Raw genomic sequence first — 22,108 nt, forward strand, 5'->3', positions numbered from 1 at the left:
TTTGATTGGCAGCATTCGAGTGACCACAGGTGTTTCTTTTTGCCTCTCTTAGCTCCACGGCTACATGGAGAGCGAGCCGCTGACCCTGCAGCTGTTCATCGGCACGGCTGACGACAGGCTGCTGAGGCCCCACGCCTTCTACCAGGTCCACCGCATCACGGGCAAGACGGTGTCCACCCCGAGCCACGAGGCCCTGCACAACAACACCAAGGTGCTGGAGATCCCGCTGCTGCCGGAGAACAACATGCGGGCCATGTGAGTTCTATCAGTTCTGCTTTCCCTGTTTTTAAGAGACAAGTTTGCATCAAGTCTGGAATCATTTGGAGTCCAAGGCTGATTTAAATCCATGTCAGGATGTTTACCTGCACATCCTCAAGACCCCCTTACCCTACCTCATACCTGTAAGTTGCTTTGGATAAAAGCTAAATGCATAAACACTTGGTTTTCCATGTGAAATCTAAAGTAGTTTCACTCAAGTTTGCATCAAGTCTGGAATCATTTGGAGTCCAAGGCTGATTTAAATCCATGTCCATCGTCCTCCTAATTACTGGATAGTGTCTCCAGTAGGGGTCCTTAGGCAAGACCCCCTCACCCTACCTGTAAGTTTCTTTGGATAAAAGCTAAATGCATAAACACCTGGTTTTCCATGTGAAATCTAAAGTAGTTTCGCAGTAAAGTTTGCATCAAGTCTGGAATCATTTGGAGTCCAAGGCTGATTTAAATGCATGTCAGGATGTTGCCCTGCACATCTAATTACGTGCTTATTCTTAAAAATACACGCAAAAATCGTGTTGCAGCTCGTAAACACCAGTGTTTCATCGTCACATTAAAATGTCAGCGCAGACTTTGCTGCCTTTGTGCTGCTGAAACCCCTCCAGCATGCAGGGCGCCACGTTTCTCCTCTCGTTGCTCTGAGTCTGTGAGCGACTCCTTCAGGGCTTGGCTTTTTGAAAGTGTCGCCCTCCGTACCCATTTTATAAGCATCTCAGATCAGATTACTGAGGAAGCGCAGAGCTGCGAGCGGGGACTGGGGGTTTCTGTGTGAGCTGCAGGCGGCAGCATCCTGCTAGCATCAGCACTTTCTGCGTTTAATGGATGTAACACAAACTGAGCTCCTTTATGCAGCCACTTCAGCTCAGGATATGGTTTCTGTTTTCTTACAGATGGTGAGAAGTTTGTGGTAGTTTTAATCATTTTTACATGTGCTTCAGCGTGACACGTACATGTTTTTATAAAGTGGTGGATGGTATAGGCGCTATTATGTTACCGAAGCAGCTACTGATGATGATTTAGTGCTAAAAAGTGCTAAAAATCCTATGTTAAGTCGTATCATAATCACTCATCAATGCTGCTTCAGGGCGTTTCTGCTTTGAATCTGCAGAGGAGTCATCCCACAACTATTTTAGGGACATGAATGGCTAATTCATGGCAAAAAAATCTGAAAGATGTGCAATTTCAGGGGATTGATAACTGCTGGGGTGGGACTGGAAGCAACAGTGGATGACTTAACTGAAAAAGCAGCCCTTCTTCTTGAGATTTTCTTCCTTTCTAAGAGCTTTTCTCAGGCGCTGAACGGACACCTCTTTATGTGTCTGCGTAGGCAGCCGAACAGCTGGGGTCCTTAGCATCCACACCTGATTGCTTCACCAGTGGAGCAGACCACAGTGTCTGCAGGGAGGAATTCTAGGGAGTGTTCAGATGTGTGCAAAAGTTGACATTAACTAGGCTTTGAGGAATGCAAAGAGAGCAGCAAAGAGATGGAAAAGCCAGAGTTGGAAAGGCTCAAAGTCTAAAAAAGTGCAGAACAGACTGGTGAAAACTCCTGGAAAACATCTTACAGCCAGTTCTGGGTGCTTAGATTAGTATAACAGGTATAATCTCATTACTAACAAACTATTGAAGTAATGATTGTTTCCAGTCAGTCAGTTTTACTCTGAGGTGTGGAAGCTCTGTTCAGGGTGTTAATCTTCTGCTGACATGACTACAGCCAGGATCCAGGATGTATCCCAAAGAGAATGATTGACTTTTGATTCGGCTGCAGCTCTGTTTAATCCGGCTCTGTCAGAAATGTGCATGGCAGGCTTCAGCAGACTCTTCCTCTTGGGTGGATTTGATAGACTAAACTACTAAAACAATCAAACTTTTGTATTATATATAAAACTATGGTATGCACTAATTGTAGAACTACTGTTATTATTGCATTTGATGGATTACTTTATATTTTATGACAACATTTCAACCTTAAAGTTCATTACCGTAACGAGGCTTTTATTTTTTTTTTTATCTTAAACCCAAAATTATTATCACAATACATCCCCATAATTTAATATACATATAAATAGAAAAAATGGTTGGGGTTATACCCTTTAACTAGCCGTGTTATCATTTTGGGGCCAAGTATTTGTGAATAATTATTTTCTGGGCATGAACAGTTCATTTCCGTAACACAAGCTTGTGTCTTCACAAACAGAATCGACTGCGCGGGAATCCTGAAGCTGCGTAACTCCGACATAGAGCTGAGGAAGGGCGAGACGGACATCGGACGGAAGAACACGCGTGTGCGGATGGTTTTCAGAGTTCACATCAACCAGGCCAGCGGCAGAACCGTGTCTTTGCAGGCCGCTTCAAATCCAATCGAGTGCTGTGAGTTCATCTTCCTGCATCTGATTTGCCACTTAAACACAGCTTTAACGGTTAAATTAGTTATCTCACGAGAACAAATATGGTTATCGAGTCTATCGAGATCCCAAGACCAAAAGACTGGGAACCGGATTAATCAATTAATCCTCGAAGTTTGAGAATATAAGTACTGATTATGTCTAAAACAAAAAACCTGAAGACTAGGACATAACCTTTTTTCCTTGGTAATCACATGAAAGTTAAATTCTATAAATGAAGGTGATAATCATAAGATGAAGCTGAGCTAAATGTGGTTCATGTGACTGTGAGCGACATTTTGATTTGCCAGTAAAAGCTATTTAGCCTCACTCAATAAACTCCATTGACTCCCTGTGCTGCACTTGAGCTGACCTTCCAGCGGGCCGGGATAAACTCCGGCAAGTCCACCGCTTCATGTGGTTCTGGCGCTGAGAGCTGCCACAGGGATTAAGCCTTATGAGGTAAATTGAAGACAGTAGTTAAACCATTATCTCAACCCCCTGCAATAAAGCATTGTTAGGCTGCCACAAAACAAAGGTTTTTGACCAGAATTCAGCCTGTGTGCGAGCGAAGCAGAACGACAGAGAAACAGAGAGATGTGGGAACGAGTGATTGTTTCTAAAGACGAGAGAATCAGTTTTATCTCCATCAGGGCAGGAGCAGCAGCAGCTAAACCAGCAGTAGCAGCAACAGCTAAAGCAGCAAAAGCAGCAGCAGCAGCAGCTAAACCAGCAGTAGCAGCAAAAGCAGCAGCAGCAAAAGCAGCAGCAGCAGCTAAACCAGCAGCAGCTAAACCAACAGCAGCAGCTAAAGCAGCAGCTAAAGCAGCAGCAAAACCAACAGCAGCAACTAAACTAACAGCAGCAGCTAAAGCAGCTAAACCAGCAGCAGCAGCTAAACCAAAAGCAGCAGCTAAACCAATAGCAGCAGCTAAACCAACAGCAGCTAAAGCAGCTAAACCAGCAGCAGCAGCTAAACCAAAAGCAGCAGCTAAACCAACAGCAGCAGCTAAACCAACAGCAGCTAAAGCAGCAGCAGCAGCTAAACCAAAAGCAGAAGCTAAAGCAGCAGCAGCTAAAGCAGCAGCAGCACCAACAGCAGCAGTTAAACCAACAGCAGCAGCTAAAGCAGCGGCAGCTAAACCAGCAACAAAAGCAGGGGCACCGACAGCAGCAGTTAAAGCAGCTAAAACAGCAGCAGCTAAAGCAGCAGCAGCAGCTAAAGCAGCAGCAGCTAAACCAACAGCAGCAGCTAAAGCAGCAGCTAAAGCAGCAGCAAAACCAACAGCAGCAACTAAACTAACAGCAGCAGCTAAAGCAGCTAAACCAGCAGCAGCAGCTAAACCAAAAGCAGCAGCTAAACCAATAGCAGCAGCTAAACCAACAGCAGCTAAAGCAGCTAAACCAACAGCAGCAGCTAAAGCAGCAGCAGCAGCTAAACCAACAGCAGCAGCTAAAGTAGCAGCAGCTAAACCAACAGCAGCAGCTAAAGCAGCAGCAAATAAACCAACAGCAGCAGCTAAAACAGCAGCAGCTAAAGCAGCTAAAACAGCAGCAGCTAAACCAGCTAAAGCAGCAGCAAATAAACCAGCTAACTGGAACAAGATGATCTGGGTGAGAAAAACAGGTTTTATTAAAACTGTCCAACTGTGGAAATCCATTACTGCCAATATGATTAAAATAGTCAATATAAAGAGAAAATATTCAAAATGATTATTTATCTTCTGAAATTGATTATTTTTAGATTTTACTTCAAAATCATTTCTGAGAATCTAAAAATGTTTTAATTTTAAAAAAGTGATTTTAGATATGAATTAAAAAAAGGAAAAAATTTAATTATTTTGATATATTTTATCAATAATTTGAAATATGACAAAATTTAAAGATTATTATCTCAATATTTAGACAAACTAATTTAGAGAATAGTTAAAGATGGAAAGTCACTATTATTTTCTGGATAATTTGGTAACATTTTGACAAACTAAAAGATCAAATATGAGATATTATAACATAAGGGGGAGGGGAACTCATTATTTTTTATTTATTAGCTCATTATTTTGAGATACAAACTGTTTATTTTGTGGAACTAACTCCTAGCCTTAAGATAACCTTTAATTTTCAGATGCTAACTCATTATTTTGTTTTTGTGAATCAAACTCATAATTTGAAATAATGATAACATGTCAGTATTTATTTTTAGATGTCATATAAGTCTTTAATTTGACTTTTATGATCTTTCCCCCATCACATGAGCTGAAATGAGCTTCCATTCTTTATGTATCACAGTCAGTTTCAGTGAAACTCCAGATGGTTTTCACAACATGCACCTGGCCAAGTAATCAGCATCACTTTCGGTTGAAAACAGAAGATTTGTTTGCCTTTTATGCTAAGAGATCGATTTGGAAAAACTAAGAGAAAGCAGGGAATGAGAGGAACCTGCCAAAAGCTCAGCGAGGAGTAAGAAAGATAGGGAGATGAAATATGGGAGACAAAACAACCCCCATCCTTTCAAGAAAACACAAGTAAGTACAACATGAAGCCTCTGTCAGCTTCCTGCCAAAGACAGACTTTGATTTCGACATGAAAAGTGGAGTTCTGCAGCCGTCCAACTGCTCTGTGGAAGCTGTCTAGGTCTGGATGCTCAGGTCTGCATGGGGAGTGGGTGTGTATTAGCTGAGCAATGAGGCTGGTTTCTCATTTCCCTCCCGCAGCCCAGAGATCGGCCCAGGAGCTGCCGCTGGTGGATAAGCAGAGCCTGGAAACGTGTCCCGGCCCCGGAGGGGAGAGGATGCTCCTCGACGGACACAACTTCCAGCACGACTCCAAAGTGGTGTTTGTGGAAAAGGCTCAAGGTAAAGCAGGAGGCCGTGGTGTTGTGTCAGGGCAGCTGAACGTGTGTGTTTCCCTCTCTGTTGTTGGAGAATCCCCAGGACCGTTCCCTCCTCCTCCATCCGAATACCCTCCGCTCTGCCAGAGTGCCACATGTGGTGCACATTAATGCGCTGTATTTTTAACCCACTTGATTTACATTTGCAGAAGTTTCCATTGCCTGTTCAGCAGAGGAATGGATCACAAATGCAGCATGTGTTTTGTGTGTGTGTGTGGGTGGCTGTGCACGTGATGGACGCACACTCTGTGTGTGTGTGTGTGTGTGGGTGGCTGTGCACGTGATGGACGCACACTCTGTGTGTGTGTGTGCTCTGCCTCAGTATTTGTCTTTTTCTTGCTTGAAGCTGCTTCGGTTTGGAGGCTGAGGCGACTGCTCCCAGATGTTGATACGAGGTTTACAAACAGCAATTTCCTTGATTAGCTTCAGCGGAGCAACGTGAGGTGCAGCTCGGGCCAAGGCTGAGCAACGTAAACACGTGTGATACTATCAGCCCGGTGACTCATTCAAAAGGAGAGGGAAGCCTTTTCATTGTTCCATCTGTGAAAGGAGGAATTCAAGGCAGGCTGCCACCAGCGCTGCACAATGGACTGCTTAGATTGTTTATCACAACAAGACGCTGACCTTTTGGCCCGCTTCACAAACTGTTTAGGGCGGGTATCTTCGGAGTCATTACTAAAATCAGCGGTTGAAATAAATCTGACACTGAACCACTTTTTGGACCCGAACATCTGGCAAAAGTTAAGTCTGCTTTAGTCTGAGCAAAAAGGAAAAATGCTTTCTGTGTTGGCTGAAAGTTGGAGGGACAGAAGTAGAGACGCAGCCGTTTTCTCTCTAAGAACTTTAATCAACAGTGTACAGGATGTTTTCTTTTATCTTTTTCACTAAAGAAAAACCTCTGGCTTTAAATAGCTGAAAGTAATGTGATGTTTGTGCTAATGAAGTCCAAGGACTTTATTTGAGCTACCATGTCACTAAATCCACTGAATCCACTGTTTAACATCTTAAAAAAATCAGATTTTGTGCTTTCACAGCCATGAAAAGAAGATTTCAGGTCTGCACACAAGATTTAAGACTTTTATAGACTTTATTTTCACTTCAGTGAATTAAAGCCCAACTTCACAGTTTAGCAAATTGCTAAAAGAGAAAAAAGCATTAAAGTCAAATTAAGAGATAATTTCATACAAAAATGTATCGAATCAAAGAGGCGATCAAAAGAAGTGAAGAAATAAACAAAAACAGACAAAAAACTCACCGGCGTGCTGTAAAATTGTTGATACAACCTAGCATCTTCATCTGATTACACCTGCCAACCTGTTTGAAGAACTTCTTCCACAGATTACTGCGAGCTTCACATTCGCCATTTTAAACCGGCTTCAATTTTGGAATTTCTAAACCTTTTCAGTGGGTTTACTTCCCTAAAAAACTAGTCAGTTACGCAGTGGCAGCTGCTAACATGGATGATACAAACGAGTCTTATTAGTTCCACTCATTATAAAACTAATAAAAATCATAAATCATGTTTTTATTGTTCATGGCATTTTCAAATCTCAAAATGTTTTATGGTTCTGCTTTTGCTGTCTTCTCCACCGAGCTTGTGCTAACGTCTCATGTAGCTTGTGCTAATGTCTCACGTAGCTTGTGCTGGCTTTTCATGGAGCTTGTGCTAACATCTCATGTAGCTGTGCTAACGTATCATGTAGCTGTGCTAACGTCTCATGTAGCTGTGCTAACGTCTCATGTAGCTGTGCTGGCTTTTCATGGAGCTTGTGCTAACGTCTCATGTAGCTGTGCTAACGTCTCATGTAGCTTGTGCTAACATCTCATGTAGCTTGTGCTAGGTTTTCACGTAACTTGTGCTAATATCTCATGTAGCTTGTGCTAGCCTTTCACATAGCTTGTGCTAACATCTCATGTAGCTGTGCTGGCTTTTCATGTAGATTGTGCTAACGTCTCATGTAGCTTGTGCTAGCTTCTTATGTTATTAGTTCCTCACAGCTCTTAAACATTAGCTGTAACGCACCCCCAACTACGTGAACAGGCCTGGTTCTGTCAGTGTTCTTCGATGAACATTTGGGCAGCCTTTCATCTTTTTGAGACTGTAGGTGGCGCTCTGCAGGTTCACAGCAGAAATCCTCAGTCATAAAAGTGTATGGCTAATTTTGCTCACAATATACCTTGTAGCACATAGAAAACCTCTTATAGACTGATTTAAAAACAAATTAGGACCACTTTAAGAAACATTTAACGTCCAGTTATACTTTAGTTCTGTAGTTAATGTTAGTTAATGCCATTTTATGCTGTTTGCGTTGATCTTACAAATGATTACCCCTCACTTGGCTGTTTTGAAAAATAAAAAGTCTCATAGCTGAAAATTAAATGGTAATTTCAGCTGAAATTTCAATATGAGCAAAGACTAATTATTTAAACAACAAAGCATAAAGTATAACTATTCTCCAGCCATGTTTGTGTAGAACTAATGTTTCCCAGTTTGTTCTTAAAGTGCAGATATTCTTCGTTTATCCCCCTCTCCAGCGTGTACCGCCCGCTGTTTTGCCTCCAGAGCAGCTCTTCCTGTAAAAGTTTCACTGCAGCTAAGCTTGTGATCCTACTGCAATCCTGGCAGCTGGTTATTTTGTTGTGTGGCAACAAAGAAAAAAGCAATGTCGTTGCACATTTTTTGGTCGGCAGATGCTCAGGTTCTGTCTGAGCTCTGAATCCGACCGTCTTTAGGGCCATGAGCAGCTCTGGACGGGTGCTTATGGGTGTGCTCCCTTGTTTTTGATGAGGGTTTCCCCACGTCTGGCACCAGCTTTAGATTCCTGGGCAATCCTACCATGGAAACACCCTCAAGCCAGGCTTCCACAACACTGCCCCCCCCTCCTCTTTCCTCCATCGTTCCACCTCTCTATCCAAGTTGCCTGTGTGCCACCAGCTCTCAGTTCATTAACTCCATGAGCTGCAGGTTCCCTGCGGATCAGACCGGGTCTTCTTCACAGCTGCTCTCTCTATAAACAGATATGAAAACAGATACAGTTGAGACATCATTACTCTCTGGGGTGAAGTCATTCTTCTAATAAGACACAATGAGATCAAGCAATGAAATAAAGGAAAATATTAAACATCAAATTAGCATTTTTCAAGAGCTTTAAAAAGCCCTTGACTCGTGATTCCAGTGTTTTCCTTTAAGTTTTCAGATTCAGAACAGAATATGTGGGCACTGACGGATGCAAATATCTCAGAGTGGCGTATTTGCATGCATGAGAGGCGTGTGCGTTTGTGCCAGCAGGCAGAAGTGTTTCACTTGTTTCTGATTTAGTGTGCGATGGTTGAAATGCTGCTGTGGACAAATGAGGTCCTGGAGACACACTTTGTGTTTGCGTGTGTTTGAAAGAGAGGAAGAGTTATTTTAGGGCAGTTTCAGATTCCTGTTTTCGTTGATATTCATGAGTCATGTCGAAGGAAATCCCTGTTTCCAGTAGAGAGGCACCTGCAAAACTCTGAAAACAGTAATTGCATGTCAGCTTTGCTTTATCTCGCCCTCCTGTTTCCTGCCTCAGAACCACCTCAGTACCAATGACCACGATAGCATCAGTTCAGTTGTCACTCCTGGTTACAGCCAATCAATCATGGGAGATTACTGCATGGCCTTGGCGCTGCTGACATCAGTCTGTAATCTAAAGCTGACTCCGTCTCACCTTGCTTTCAAGGCCCAGCCTGCTCAGAAGATGCTGTGCCTGATAACAAACACTCAGTCCATTTAGGAAATTAGGGCCCTGTTGACCCTCTTTCACCTGTTTTTGTGGATTAATGGTCAGACAGAAATTTACTGCCTTGCTCCTTGTTTTTTTTTCAGTACTCTCTGATTCAGCTGAGTTATGGAAGCTTGACTATTATGAATGTAGAGTTGCATTCATGAATTGCAGAGTTAGTGTCCTTTTTCTTTGAGAGATTATGTTTAGGAGTCAACGAGCCCTTCAACTGAGGCTTTAGTGGCCATTTGGACGGCTCCACGATTCACTCCGGTAAGAACGTCCATCTTACTCAAAGTCGTCGTCAAAATCTGATAAATATCCTGCCATGTTGCACAAAACTATCAGCAGCAAACTCTGTGTGAAGTTAGCCGACTGTCACAGAGCACGGAGTGAATAAGCTGTGCTGCAGGGGGGCGTGTGGATGAAGTGGTCCCAGTAGAGTGCCTGTGTAGAAATCCCTCTGTTAGCTCTCCTATAGCTGCAAGTAGCCACATAACAGCAGCTATGAGCTAACAGAGCTATAGCACACGTTCATTCATTCATTCTTGTTTCTGTTTCTGTATTTATCAGACGCTTTTATCCAAAGCGACTTACAAATGAAGATATAACAGCTAAATAAAAAGCTAACAATAAGCTACATAGAAGGAACCCAGGAGTCCGACTCTGTCAGAGGGGACAGAGTAGAGATAGGGTGCAGGCATAGAAGGAAGAGCAGAAAGATAAAGTGCAGAGATAGAGGGGGTAGGGAAGTACAAGGTAAGTGCTGGGATAGGAGATGCTCTCTGAAGAGCTGGGTTTTCAGGAGCTTCTTGAAGATAGACAGGGACGCCCCTGTTCTGGTAGCGCTCGGTAGGTCATTCCACCATCGTGGGACGACACATGAACAGAGTTTGGATTGTCTTAGGCGTGGTGTAGGAGCTGCTAGACGACAATCCTGGGACCAACGGAGGGACCCAGTTGGGACAGAAGCCTTTGCAAGAGCATTCAAGTAGATGGAGCCGCTCCATTAAGCTCTTTGTAGCTAACATCAGGGACTTGAAGTATTGGTCTTCTTAAAGTATTGGTGAAATAAAGACAGATAATGCCTTATTTAGAGGCTGCATCCTCTAAGCCCCGTTCTCTCCGTTATATGGATCTCCAGTTATCTAAATATCTTCCGAAGGACGCCGACTTTCACCAAACTGTTCTCGGTGAGCAGATGAACGTATTTCATGCCAGAAATAAGGTTTAAAAACACCGGAGTTCCCCTTTAACCGCCTTTAATGCTCTTATAATTGGATTATTTTTCTTGATCAGCCGGCCTGCGTTAGGGTGCTCCCAATCGAACAAGCAAAGCTTTGACAGCTTCTCCCACAGAAATAGGATTTTTCTACATTTTGACATGACTCTTCCATTTTCCAACATACAGCAGGAAGTCCCGACTTTGCCATCGGACCCAGCAGCCCTCCATCCCTCTTGCCTTGGCTTCAGAGCCTCAAAGTTCTCGACCTCTGTTCAGTTTACTTACTTCAGGCGTCGCAGTGGAAGAACATTTTTTCCATGCCGACACCGAGCCAAATGGAAAGCATGGGAAATTAGTAGTGAAATAACCCAAAATATGCAACACTTGGCCATTTATAAATGGCAAAGTAAGAAAGGGATTCAAACTGCACTCAAGTAAAGTCTGTGTGACAGTGGAAGGAAAGTTTAATTTATCTGTTCGCTCGCTTTGGACCACGTTGGCATTAACCAGCTTCTGCTGACTCACTGGTAACCTGTGTTATGGGTTTATCTGGACATGATGAGTCGACTGCTCTCAGCACCAGTTTTTCTCTTTTCTTTAACCCTGAGAAGAAGAACAAGAACCTTTCTCTGCATGTTTTGGAGCAGTAACTATCACAAATGCTTGGAGTTTGTTGCACACACAGAATATATGAAAAACAACGCCACTCATGGCTGTGTGATGTCACCATTTTGAAATCTCGTGAGACTAATCGTGACGACCGATTGGTTGATCTGACAGATCTTTGGAAACTAAGCGCTCAACAGGTAGCTTCACCCTAAAGAATATCTGTCTTTATCATCTAAACATGGGGAACACAAAGTCAACATCATACCGTATGAGCAAAGATTTAAAACTAGCAGCTGAGACCATAAACGGATCAGGTTAGAAGCAGCTTTACGTTTAGTTTTCTTTCTGCAGCCACAGGTGTCGCCCCCTGCTGGCCACGAGATAGAATGCACACTAGAGATTTGGATAGAAGCAGCAGCTGTGTCTGAGGAGATCGAGATGTTGTCCTTCAGTCATAATGTTCGTAGTTTCAAACCCTTTCTTCCCCGGTCCGTATATCAGAAATGGACCGGGGAAAGCTGTGCTGCTGCACGTCAGAACCGCGTCATTATGCCACTTTAAACGTTTCTTCCAACAGATGTTTGAACGTCCATCTGCTGTATTCTGAATTCCTGTAGAGAACCAGAGAGATGTTCGGGGTGACACTCTACGGTAAAAGTAATGCCAGTAATTCAGTTCCGGTGTGTTCACTTCCGCTTTTCTTGGATAAGACGGAGTGTAGGCAGTGAAACATGTGCTCTAAAGCTGCAGGTCGCCTTCACCGGGAGATTAATTCCCACCATTCAAATACTGAATGAGCAGACAGTGGTGCAGAGAGAAGACTCTGTTTCCGTGATCTATCAGAACTGATTTATGAAATGAAAGTGTTGCAGCACGGTTCCCTGTGGAACGCCACCGCTGCAGTAATTTATGGACGTGTTTGTGGTCGTCCTCTAATTCAGCTTCTGATGACTGTGTGTCTTTTAAAACCTTTGTCCGTATTTTAAGTGGACTGTGGGTTTCTGCAGCTCCCCATCATGGTTGATAACAGCTCAATTTCAGTGAGAGATCCTGAAGGAAATCCTTCCAGAGGAAAAACCCCAACTGAAAAGAGCTCTTTCACATCTGGCCCGCTGCTCTGGAAGTCTGCCTGTTCTGCTGCAGTTAGTCTCGCTGTGAAATTCCCTGATCCATCAAACTCCACAGCTGTGGATATAGCTGCGTTTTCGCTCAATTATTCCTTCACCTGTCCTTGTTTCTGTGAGCTGATTAGTTGGGGTTCCAGGGCAGTAAAGGCCGAGCTCTCCACATGCGACATGCTTTTGATTAAAATGTTCTTGGGCAGAGTAAGACGATCTGAAAACTGGACCGAGGAGCTGCTAGACTGTGTCTGGAAGTGTCATTAGAAACCTGGAGACAAGCATCCACCTTTAAAGCCATGGAAGCTGCGAGCTGGGCGACGGTAACGTACCGGCGGAGGCAGCGAGGCTGTTTTTAACTCGCTCTGCGAGCCGAGGTTTTGTTTGGAGGGAGGTTTGCTTTTCTTTGGTGGTGCACATGGTCAGCAGGCTTTGGTTTCGTTGCATTCGCAGAACAATGACTTCCACTTGAAACAGTTCAGTGGTTTGGCTGCCTCTGACACTTCTCAGAACAATGGCTGTTTTCATAAACAAATCAATTACAGCCTTATAAACAGCAGGGATTATGTTTTCATAAACTACAGTGTGTGATTCAGAAAACCAGCCCTTTAGAGGACGTCCACAGACTGACTTCTCGACGGGCGTCGCTGTGGCTGGAAGGCGTGAACGTCAGCTTAACCTTCTCGGTTTCTGCCGTTTATCCGCCGCAGCGGCTTTCATAAAACCTCTGAAATCCATGTGTTTTCAGGCCGGAAGACCTTTCAGTCATCAAGCCGAGGACAAGGCAGCCCTTTCAGAGTGCCACATGGGCCTGGGCCGAGCATGTGTTTATATTTACTGTACGTTATAAGAGCTTGGGCACATGCCATCCCGCTGTTTCACTCTGGGCACCAGAGTTTCACTCCACCCAGTTCCAATTAAGGAGCACAAGGAGCCGTTTTATTCCATTTATAAACACAACTTGACAAATAACTGAACTGTATATTGTTTGATCCCTCGGCTGCAGCGCACCGCCGCTGTGTCACTGACAGCTCTGTGTTATGTCTGTCCTGAGAAGGTAATGATTTGTGTGGACCGGTGCAAACGGGAGGGCTTCTCAGAGGCTGGGACGCCGCCACAGCTGGAGGAGCCTGGGCGTTGTGGAGGGATACTGGGTTTATATGCTGGGATGGTTTCGGGGAGAGGCTTTAGGCCGAGCTGTTTAACGCCGCTAATGTTGGATGCCGTCCAGCACAGTGGGCCAGGGAGCTAGAAACTATATTGTGCTTGCTGCAAATTGGTAGGAGGGGAGCTGGAGAGTATCTGCAGCTGAAGTTTTTCATTGGATCGGTGCAAGCGTTGAGCAGATGTTTCTCTATAACTCTGGAACATTCTGTGGTTATCAATTATGTGGTACACTTTACAAACAAAGGCATCCCACACATTCAGCTTTTCAAAAGCTCTTGAGAAATTTCCTGGCAATAGGTGGACGGGCAGAGAAAACCAGCTCCTCGGTTTGAGTTTTCTATCTCTGCACCGATGTGAGAAATGATGTGCGAGTGAGTCAGAAAGCAGGGGAGGAGCAGACGGGGAGCAAGCCGAAAAACAAGTTTACCTCCTGTGGATCGACATCCTCTGCGAAGGCTTCCCTTCTGGAGATGTTGCTAATGTGAAGAGTCGGAGTGGGACGTGGAAAAAGAGACAGAAATGTCTTTAAATTGTGTTTCATCACCTCTTCTTTAGCAGAACTGAGGCCTGATAGGGAGTTTCAGCAGTTTCACACCTGCTTTGGAGTATTTGTTCCCACTGGATGAATTAAATGAGGTCCAGTTTTTATCTGAGTATTTATTTAATCCAGATTTACTGAACATTCGGTGCTTCATCTTCCCACTGCACAGTTTCCTGTTTGACGAGACCTTTTCCTTCCTCTTTACAGGGAGGTTCACATATTTTACTTTGATTTATGAAACCTCACATGGATGTTTGTGTGTGTGCACCCCCCACGTCTCATGCATGCGTGTTACTAATGCTCACCTGTTACTCTTAACGCTCTTTGGAGATTCATCTCGGTGAATATTGAGTTCATGGGGAATGTTTTCCAACTTTTATCTGCTTGGAGTTTGTTGCACACACAGAATATATGAAAAACAACGCCACTCATGGCTGTGTGATGTCACCATTTTGAAATCTTGTGAGACTAATCGTGACGACCGATTGGTTGATCTGACAGATCTTTGGAAACTAAGCGCTCAAAAGGTAGCTTCACCCTAAAGAATATCTTTCTTTATCATCTAAACATGGGGAACACATCATACCGTATTAGCAAAGATTTAAAAGCAGCTGAGACCATAAACGGATCAGGTTAGAAGCAGCTTTACGTTTAGTTTTCTTTCTGCAGCCACAGGTGTCGCCCCCTGCTGGCCACGAGATAGAATGCACACTAGAGATTTGGATAGAGGCAGCAGCTGTGTCTGAGGAGATCGAGATGTTGTCCTTCAGTCATAATGTTCGTAGTTTCAAACCCTTTCTTCCCCGGTCCGTATATCAGAAATGGACCGGGGAAAGCTGTGCTGCTGCACCTCAGAACCGCGTCATTATGCCACTTCAAACGTTTCTTCCAACAGATGTTTGAACGTCCATCTGCTGTATTCTGAATTCCTGTAGAGAACCAGAGATTTTATCTCCACGAAAACACCAAATCGCAGTGGTTGTCTCGTTTTCCCTCCAAATTCACATCTTAATATCAGCGGTCTGGTCTGCTCCCGTGTCTCTCCAGTGTTTGCAGATGGAAATCAGTTTTTATACACATTGTTACTGACAGGATCTGCAGATGCCAGCTGATTTTATCTAAGCACCAAGTAATGTTAATAAATTCAGCTGTGAGGCGACTGAATCTGTGCAGAATCAGAGAGGGACTCGTGTGCTTTCGCTGCTGATCCGGCTTCACGTCTGCGTCGAAGCTCAGGTTTTTTGCTGTTCTCTCTTGAAGTAAACAGACTGAGAGCTGCTCTGGATTATTTAGCATCACAGCATTTTTTCAGTGGCTCTAGTTGGTCTCCATAAATCTGTGCTCTGGATCAGGGAAGACTTGGAGCAAGCGTAGAACCGGTTTCTCTGTGCTGATGTCAGAGTTTTGGCGGTTAAAACAGAACCAGCACTGGTCCTGCATTGGTAGAAAAACGTCCTTGGGATATAAATACCCTCCATTTACCAGGTAGACAGCAGCAGAAATGTAAGGTGAATTGGCTGCTCAGGCCACAGTGCTTCCTGTTTGAAAACCCTTCCTGCAAACCACAGACAAAGGAAACGTTTTTAATGTGCTTAGAGCGAAACAAAGTGGAGGATGGATGCTCATGCCGTAGTTTCCCATTGGAATGAATGCTTGAGTGCACAGGTATGTGGAAACGAGGCCGTGTTCGTGTTCACAGAAGTCATCGTGGAACAAGAAAATCGAGAAAAGTTTTAATTTTTTAAAGAAATTTGAGATATCTTCTTGGTTCCTGGTGAGTTTGGAGAGCTCAACCTCTCAGTTTTCCCTAGAGTTACACGGGAAGTTCAGTGTTTTCTCTCTTTGAGCCTCGTTCTTTTAGCAGATAAGTGATGTCACCGCTGAACATCTCTCTTTGAGCCTCGTTCTTTTAGCAGATATAAGTGATGTCACCGCTGAACATCTCTCTTTGAGCCTCGTTCTTTTAGCAGACATAAGTGATGTCACCGCTGAACATCTCTCTTTGAGCCTCGTTCTTTTAGCAGATAAGTGATGTCACCGCTGAACATCTCTCTTTGAGCCTCGTTCTTTTAGCAGATATAAGTGATGTCACCGCTGAACATCTCTCTTTGAGCCTCGTTCTTTTAGCAGATATAAGTGATGTCACCGCTGAACATCTCTCTTTGAGCCTCGTTCTTTTAGCAGATATAAGTGATGTCACCGCTGAACATCTGTCTTTGAGCCTCGTTCTTTTAGCAGATATAAGTGATGTCACCGCTGAACGTCTCTCTTTGAGCCTCGTTCTTTTAGCAGATAGAAGTGATGTCACCGCTGAACATCTCTCTTTGAGCCTCGTTCTTTTAGCAGATATAAGTGATGTCACCGCTGAACATCTGTCTTTGAGCCTTGTTCTTTTAGCAGATATAAGTGATGTCACCGCTGAACATCTCTCTTTGAGCCTCGTTCTTTTAGCAGATAGAAGTGATGTCACCGCTGAACATCTCTCTTTGAGCCTCGTTCTTTTAGCAGATATAAGTGATGTCACCGCTGAACATCTGTCTTTGAGCCTTGTTCTTTTAGCAGATATAAGTGATGTCACCGCTGAACATCTGTCTTTGAGCCTTGTTCTTTTAGCAGATATAAGTGATGTCACCGCTGAACATCTCTCTTTGAGCCTCGTTCTTTTAGCAGATAAGTGATGTCACCGCTGAACATCTCTCTTTGAGCCTCGTTCTTTTAGCAGATATAAGTGATGTCACCGCTGAACATCTCTCTTTGAGCCTCGTTCTTTTAGCAGATAGAAGTGATGTCACCGCTGAACATCTCTCTTTGAGCCTCGTTCTTTTAGCAGATATAAGTGATGTCACCGCTGAACATCTCTCTTTGAGCCTCGTTCTTTTAGCAGATATAAGTGATGTCACCGCTGAACATCTGTCTTTGAGCCTCGTTCTTTTAGCAGATATAAGTGATGTCACCGCTGAACATCTCTCTTTGAGCCTCGTTCTTTTAGCAGATATAAGTGATGTCACCGCTGAACATCTGTCTTTGAGCCTTGTTCTTTTAGCAGATATAAGTGATGTCACCGCTGAACATCTCTCTTTGAGCCTCGTTCTTTTAGCAGATAAGTGATGTCACCGCTGAACATCTCTCTTTGAGCCTCGTTCTTTTAGCAGATATAAGTGATGTCACCGCTGAACATCTCTCTTTGAGCCTCGTTCTTTTAGCAGATAGAAGTGATGTCACCGCTGAACATCTCTCTTTGAGCCTCGTTCTTTTAGCAGATATAAGTGATGTCACCGCTGAACGTCTCTCTTTGAGCCTCGTTCTTTTAGCAGACATAAGTGATGTCACCGCTGAACATCTCTCTCTTTGAGCCTCGTTCTTTTAGCAGATATAAGTGATGTCACCGCTGAACATCTCTCTTTGAACCTCGTTCTTTTAGCAGATAGAAGTGATGTCACCGCTGAACATCTCTCTTTGAGCCTCGTTCTTTTAGCAGATATAAGTGATGTCACCGCTGAACGTCTCTCTTTGAGCCTCGTTCTTTTAGCAGATAAGTGATGTCACCGCTGAACATCTCTCTTTGAGCCTCGTTCTTTTAGCAGATAAGTGATGTCACCGCTGAACATCTCTCTTTGAGCCTCGTTCTTTTAGCAGATATAAGTGATGTCACCGCTGAACATCTCTCTTTGAGCCTCGTTCTTTTAGCAGATAAGTGATGTCACCGCTGAACATCTCTCTTTGAGCCTCGTTCTTTTAGCAGATATAAGTGATGTCACCGCTCAACGTCTCTCTTTGAGCCTCGTTCTTTTAGCAGATATAAGTGATGTCACCGCTGAACATCTCTCTTTGAGCCTCGTTCTTTTAGCAGATATAAGTGATGTCACCGCTGAACATCTCTCTTTGAGCCTCGTTCTTTTAGCAGATATAAGTGATGTCACCGCTGAACATCTCTCTTTGAGCCTCGTTCTTTTAGCAGATAAAAGTGATGTCACCGCTGAACATCTCTCTTTGAGCCTCGTTCTTTTAGCAGATATAAGTGATGTCACCGCTGAACATCTCTCTTTGAGCCTCGTTCTTTTAGCAGATATAAGTGATGTCACCGCTGAACATCTCTCTTTGAGCCTCGTTCTTTTAGCAGATATAAGTGATGTCACCGCTGAACATCTCTCTTTGAGCCTCGTTCTTTTAGCAGATATAAGTGATGTCACCGCTGAACATCTCTCTTTGAGCCTCGTTCTTTTAGCAGATAGAAGTGATGTCACCGCTGAACATCTCTCTTTGAGCCTCGTTCTTTTAGCAGATATAAGTGATGTCACCGCTGAACATCTCTCTTTGAGCCTCGTTCTTTTAGCAGATAAGTGATGTCACCGCTGAACATCTCTCTTTGAGCCTCGTTCTTTTAGCAGATATAAGTGATGTCACCGCTGAACATCTCTCTTTGAGCCTCGTTCTTTTAGCAGATATAAGTGATGTCACCGCTGAACATCTCTCTTTGAGCCTCGTTCTTTTAGCAGATATAAGTGATGTCACCGCTGAACATCTCTCTTTGAGCCTCGTTCTTTTAGCAGATATAAGTGATGTCACCGCTGAACATCTCTCTTTGAGCCTCGTTCTTTTAGCAGATATAAGTGATGTCACCGCTGAACATCTCTCTTTGAGCCTCGTTCTTTTAGCAGATATAAGTGATGTCACCGCTGAACATCTCTCTTTGAGCTTCGTTCTTTTAGCAGATAAGTGATGTCACCGCTGAACATCTCTCTTTGAGCCTCGTTCTTTTAGCAGATATAAGTGATGTCACCGCTGAACATCTCTCTTTGAGCTTCGTTCTTTTAGCAGATATAAGTGATGTCACCGCTGAACATCTGTCTTTGAGCCTCGTTCTTTTAGCAGATATAAGTGATGTCACCGCTGAACATCTCTCTTTGAGCTTCGTTCTTTTAGCAGATAAGTGATGTCACCGCTGAACATCTCTCTTTGAGCCTCGTTCTTTTAGCAGATATAAGTGATGTCACCGCTGAACATCTCTCTTTGAGCCTCGTTCTTTTAGCAGATATAAGTGATGTCACCGCTGAACATCTCTCTTTGAGCCTCGTTCTTTTAGCAGATATAAGTGATGTCACCGCTGAACATCTGTCTTTGAGCCTTGTTCTTTTAGCAGATATAAGTGATGTCACCGCTGAACATCTCTCTTTGAGCCTCGTTCTTTTAGCAGATAAGTGATGTCACCGCTGAACATCTCTCTTTGAGCCTCGTTCTTTTAGCAGATATAAGTGATGTCACCGCTGAACATCTCTCTTTGAGCCTCGTTCTTTTAGCAGATAGAAGTGATGTCACCGCTGAACATCTCTCTTTGAGCCTCGTTCTTTTAGCAGATATAAGTGATGTCACCGCTGAACGTCTCTCTTTGAGCCTCGTTCTTTTAGCAGACATAAGTGATGTCACCGCTGAACATCTCTCTCTTTGAGCCTCGTTCTTTTAGCAGATATAAGTGATGTCACCGCTGAACATCTCTCTTTGAACCTCGTTCTTTTAGCAGATAGAAGTGATGTCACCGCTGAACATCTCTCTTTGAGCCTCGTTCTTTTAGCAGATATAAGTGATGTCACCGCTGAACGTCTCTCTTTGAGCCTCGTTCTTTTAGCAGATAAGTGATGTCACCGCTGAACATCTCTCTTTGAGCCTCGTTCTTTTAGCAGATAAGTGATGTCACCGCTGAACATCTCTCTTTGAGCCTCGTTCTTTTAGCAGATATAAGTGATGTCACCGCTCAACGTCTCTCTTTGAGCCTCGTTCTTTTAGCAGATATAAGTGATGTCACCGCTGAACATCTCTCTTTGAGCCTCGTTCTTTTAGCAGATATAAGTGATGTCACCGCTGAACATCTCTCTTTGAGCCTCGTTCTTTTAGCAGATATAAGTGATGTCACCGCTGAACATCTCTCTTTGAGCCTCGTTCTTTTAGCAGATAAAAGTGATGTCACCGCTGAACATCTCTCTTTGAGCCTCGTTCTTTTAGCAGATATAAGTGATGTCACCGCTGAACATCTCTCTTTGAGCCTCGTTCTTTTAGCAGATATAAGTGATGTCACCGCTGAACATCTCTCTTTGAGCCTCGTTCTTTTAGCAGATATAAGTGATGTCACCGCTGAACATCTCTCTTTGAGCCTCGTTCTTTTAGCAGATATAAGTGATGTCACCGCTGAACATCTCTCTTTGAGCCTCGTTCTTTTAGCAGATAGAAGTGATGTCACCGCTGAACATCTCTCTTTGAGCCTCGTTCTTTTAGCAGATATAAGTGATGTCACCGCTGAACATCTCTCTTTGAGCCTCGTTCTTTTAGCAGATAAGTGATGTCACCGCTGAACATCTCTCTTTGAGCCTCGTTCTTTTAGCAGATAAGTGATGTCACCGCTGAACATCTCTCTTTGAGCCTCGTTCTTTTAGCAGATATAAGTGATGTCACCGCTGAACATCTCTCTTTGAGCCTCGTTCTTTTAGCAGATATAAGTGATGTCACCGCTGAACATCTCTCTTTGAGCCTCGTTCTTTTAGCAGATATAAGTGATGTCACCGCTGAACATCTCTCTCTTTGAGCCTCGTTCTTTTAGCAGATATAAGTGATGTCACCGCTGAACATCTCTCTTTGAACCTCGTTCTTTTAGCAGATAGAAGTGATGTCACCGCTGAACATCTCTCTTTGAGCCTCGTTCTTTTAGCAGACATAAGTGATGTCACCGCTGAACATCTCTCTTTGAGCCTCGTTCTTTTAGCAGATATAAGTGATGTCACCGCTGAACGTCTCTCTTTGAGCCTCGTTCTTTTAGCAGATAGAAGTGATGTCACCGCTGAACATCTCTCTTTGAGCCTCGTTCTTTTAGCAGATAGAAGTGATGTCACCGCTGAACATCTCTCTTTGAGCCTCGTTCTTTTAGCAGATATAAGTGATGTCACCGCTGAACATCTCTCTTTGAGCCTCGTTCTTTTAGCAGATAAGTGATGTCACCGCTGAACATCTCTCTTTGAGCCTCGTTCTTTTAGCAGATATAAGTGATGTCACCGCTGAACGTCTCTCTTTGAGCCTCGTTCTTTTAGCAGATAAAAGTGATGTCACCGCTGAACGTCTCTCTTTGAGCCTCGTTCTTTTAGCAGATAAGTGATGTCACCGCTGAACATCTCTCTTTGAGCCTCGTTCTTTTAGCAGATATAAGTGATGTCACCGCTGAACATCTCTCTTTGAGCCTCGTTCTTTTAGCAGATATAAGTGATGTCACCGCTGAACATCTCTCTTTGAGCCTCGTTCTTTTAGCAGATATAAGTGATGTCACCGCTGAACATCTCTCTTTGAGCCTCGTTCTTTTAGCAGATAAGTGATGTCACCGCTGAACATCTCTCTTTGAGCCTCGTTCTTTTAGCAGATATAAGTGATGTCACCGCTGAACATCTCTCTTTGAGCCTCGTTCTTTAATCAGATATAAGTGATGTCACCGCTGAACGTCTCTCTTTGAGCCTCGTTCTTTTAGCAGATATAAGTGATGTCACCGCTGAACATCTCTCTTTGAGCCTCGTTCTTTTAGCAGATATAAGTGATGTCACCGCTGAACATCTCTCTTTGAGCCTCGTTCTTTTAGCAGATATAAGTGATGTCACCGCTGAACATCTCTCTTTGAGCCTCGTTCTTTTAGCAGATATAAGTGATGTCACCGCTGAACATCTCTCTTTGAGCCTCGTTCTTTTAGCAGATAGAAGTGATGTCACAGCTCATCTCAGTGCCTGAAAATCAGAGCAGCCTCTGCTCAGGGAGCCTGTTCTACGGTTCGAATCCCATCCATTTTCTCCCTGCTCTTAGCTCAGTTCATGCACCCTGCTTATCAAAACTTCCTGTTGAGCAACACTGCAAAACTTGAAGGAATTGGCCACAGCTGCCCATTTTTTTCTCGAAAATGCAGTTTCCTTCCCACACAAAATCATTTCATAGTACTTAAATGTCTTTCTCGGGCTTTGTTAATGAGTCAGGGGTTTCCCTCCATGTCTGAGGAATTGGTTACAGATACAGTTTCACACCTCATTGGGCACGATGACAAATCAAACTTAGCTTTTCAGCAGGCTTTCTGGGTTTCCCGCAGCTTGTGTGATGCCCCGTTTTACAGCCTGATGGGAAAACGTCTTTATTG

General features: G+C 43.7%; 1 protein-coding gene across 1 annotated transcript in view; it reads left to right on the forward strand.

The window, feature by feature from the left end:
* nfatc1 (nuclear factor of activated T cells 1) overlaps nucleotides 1–22,108 on the forward strand; it is a 55,096-nt gene that overhangs the window by 8,108 nt on the left and 24,880 nt on the right. Inside the window, exons 4-6 of the mRNA XM_072370786.1 lie at nucleotides 53–255; nucleotides 2,471–2,643; nucleotides 5,369–5,509. Coding sequence (XP_072226887.1) covers nucleotides 53–255; nucleotides 2,471–2,643; nucleotides 5,369–5,509 — 517 coding nt within the window. The remainder of the gene's footprint in view (nucleotides 1–52; nucleotides 256–2,470; nucleotides 2,644–5,368; nucleotides 5,510–22,108) is intronic.

The sequence above is a fragment of the Leuresthes tenuis genome, unplaced genomic scaffold (genome assembly GCF_036924035.1).
Source record: "Leuresthes tenuis unplaced genomic scaffold, fLeuTen1.0.hap1 SCAF_18, whole genome shotgun sequence".
NCBI classification, from domain to species: domain Eukaryota; kingdom Metazoa; phylum Chordata; class Actinopteri; order Atheriniformes; family Atherinopsidae; genus Leuresthes; species Leuresthes tenuis.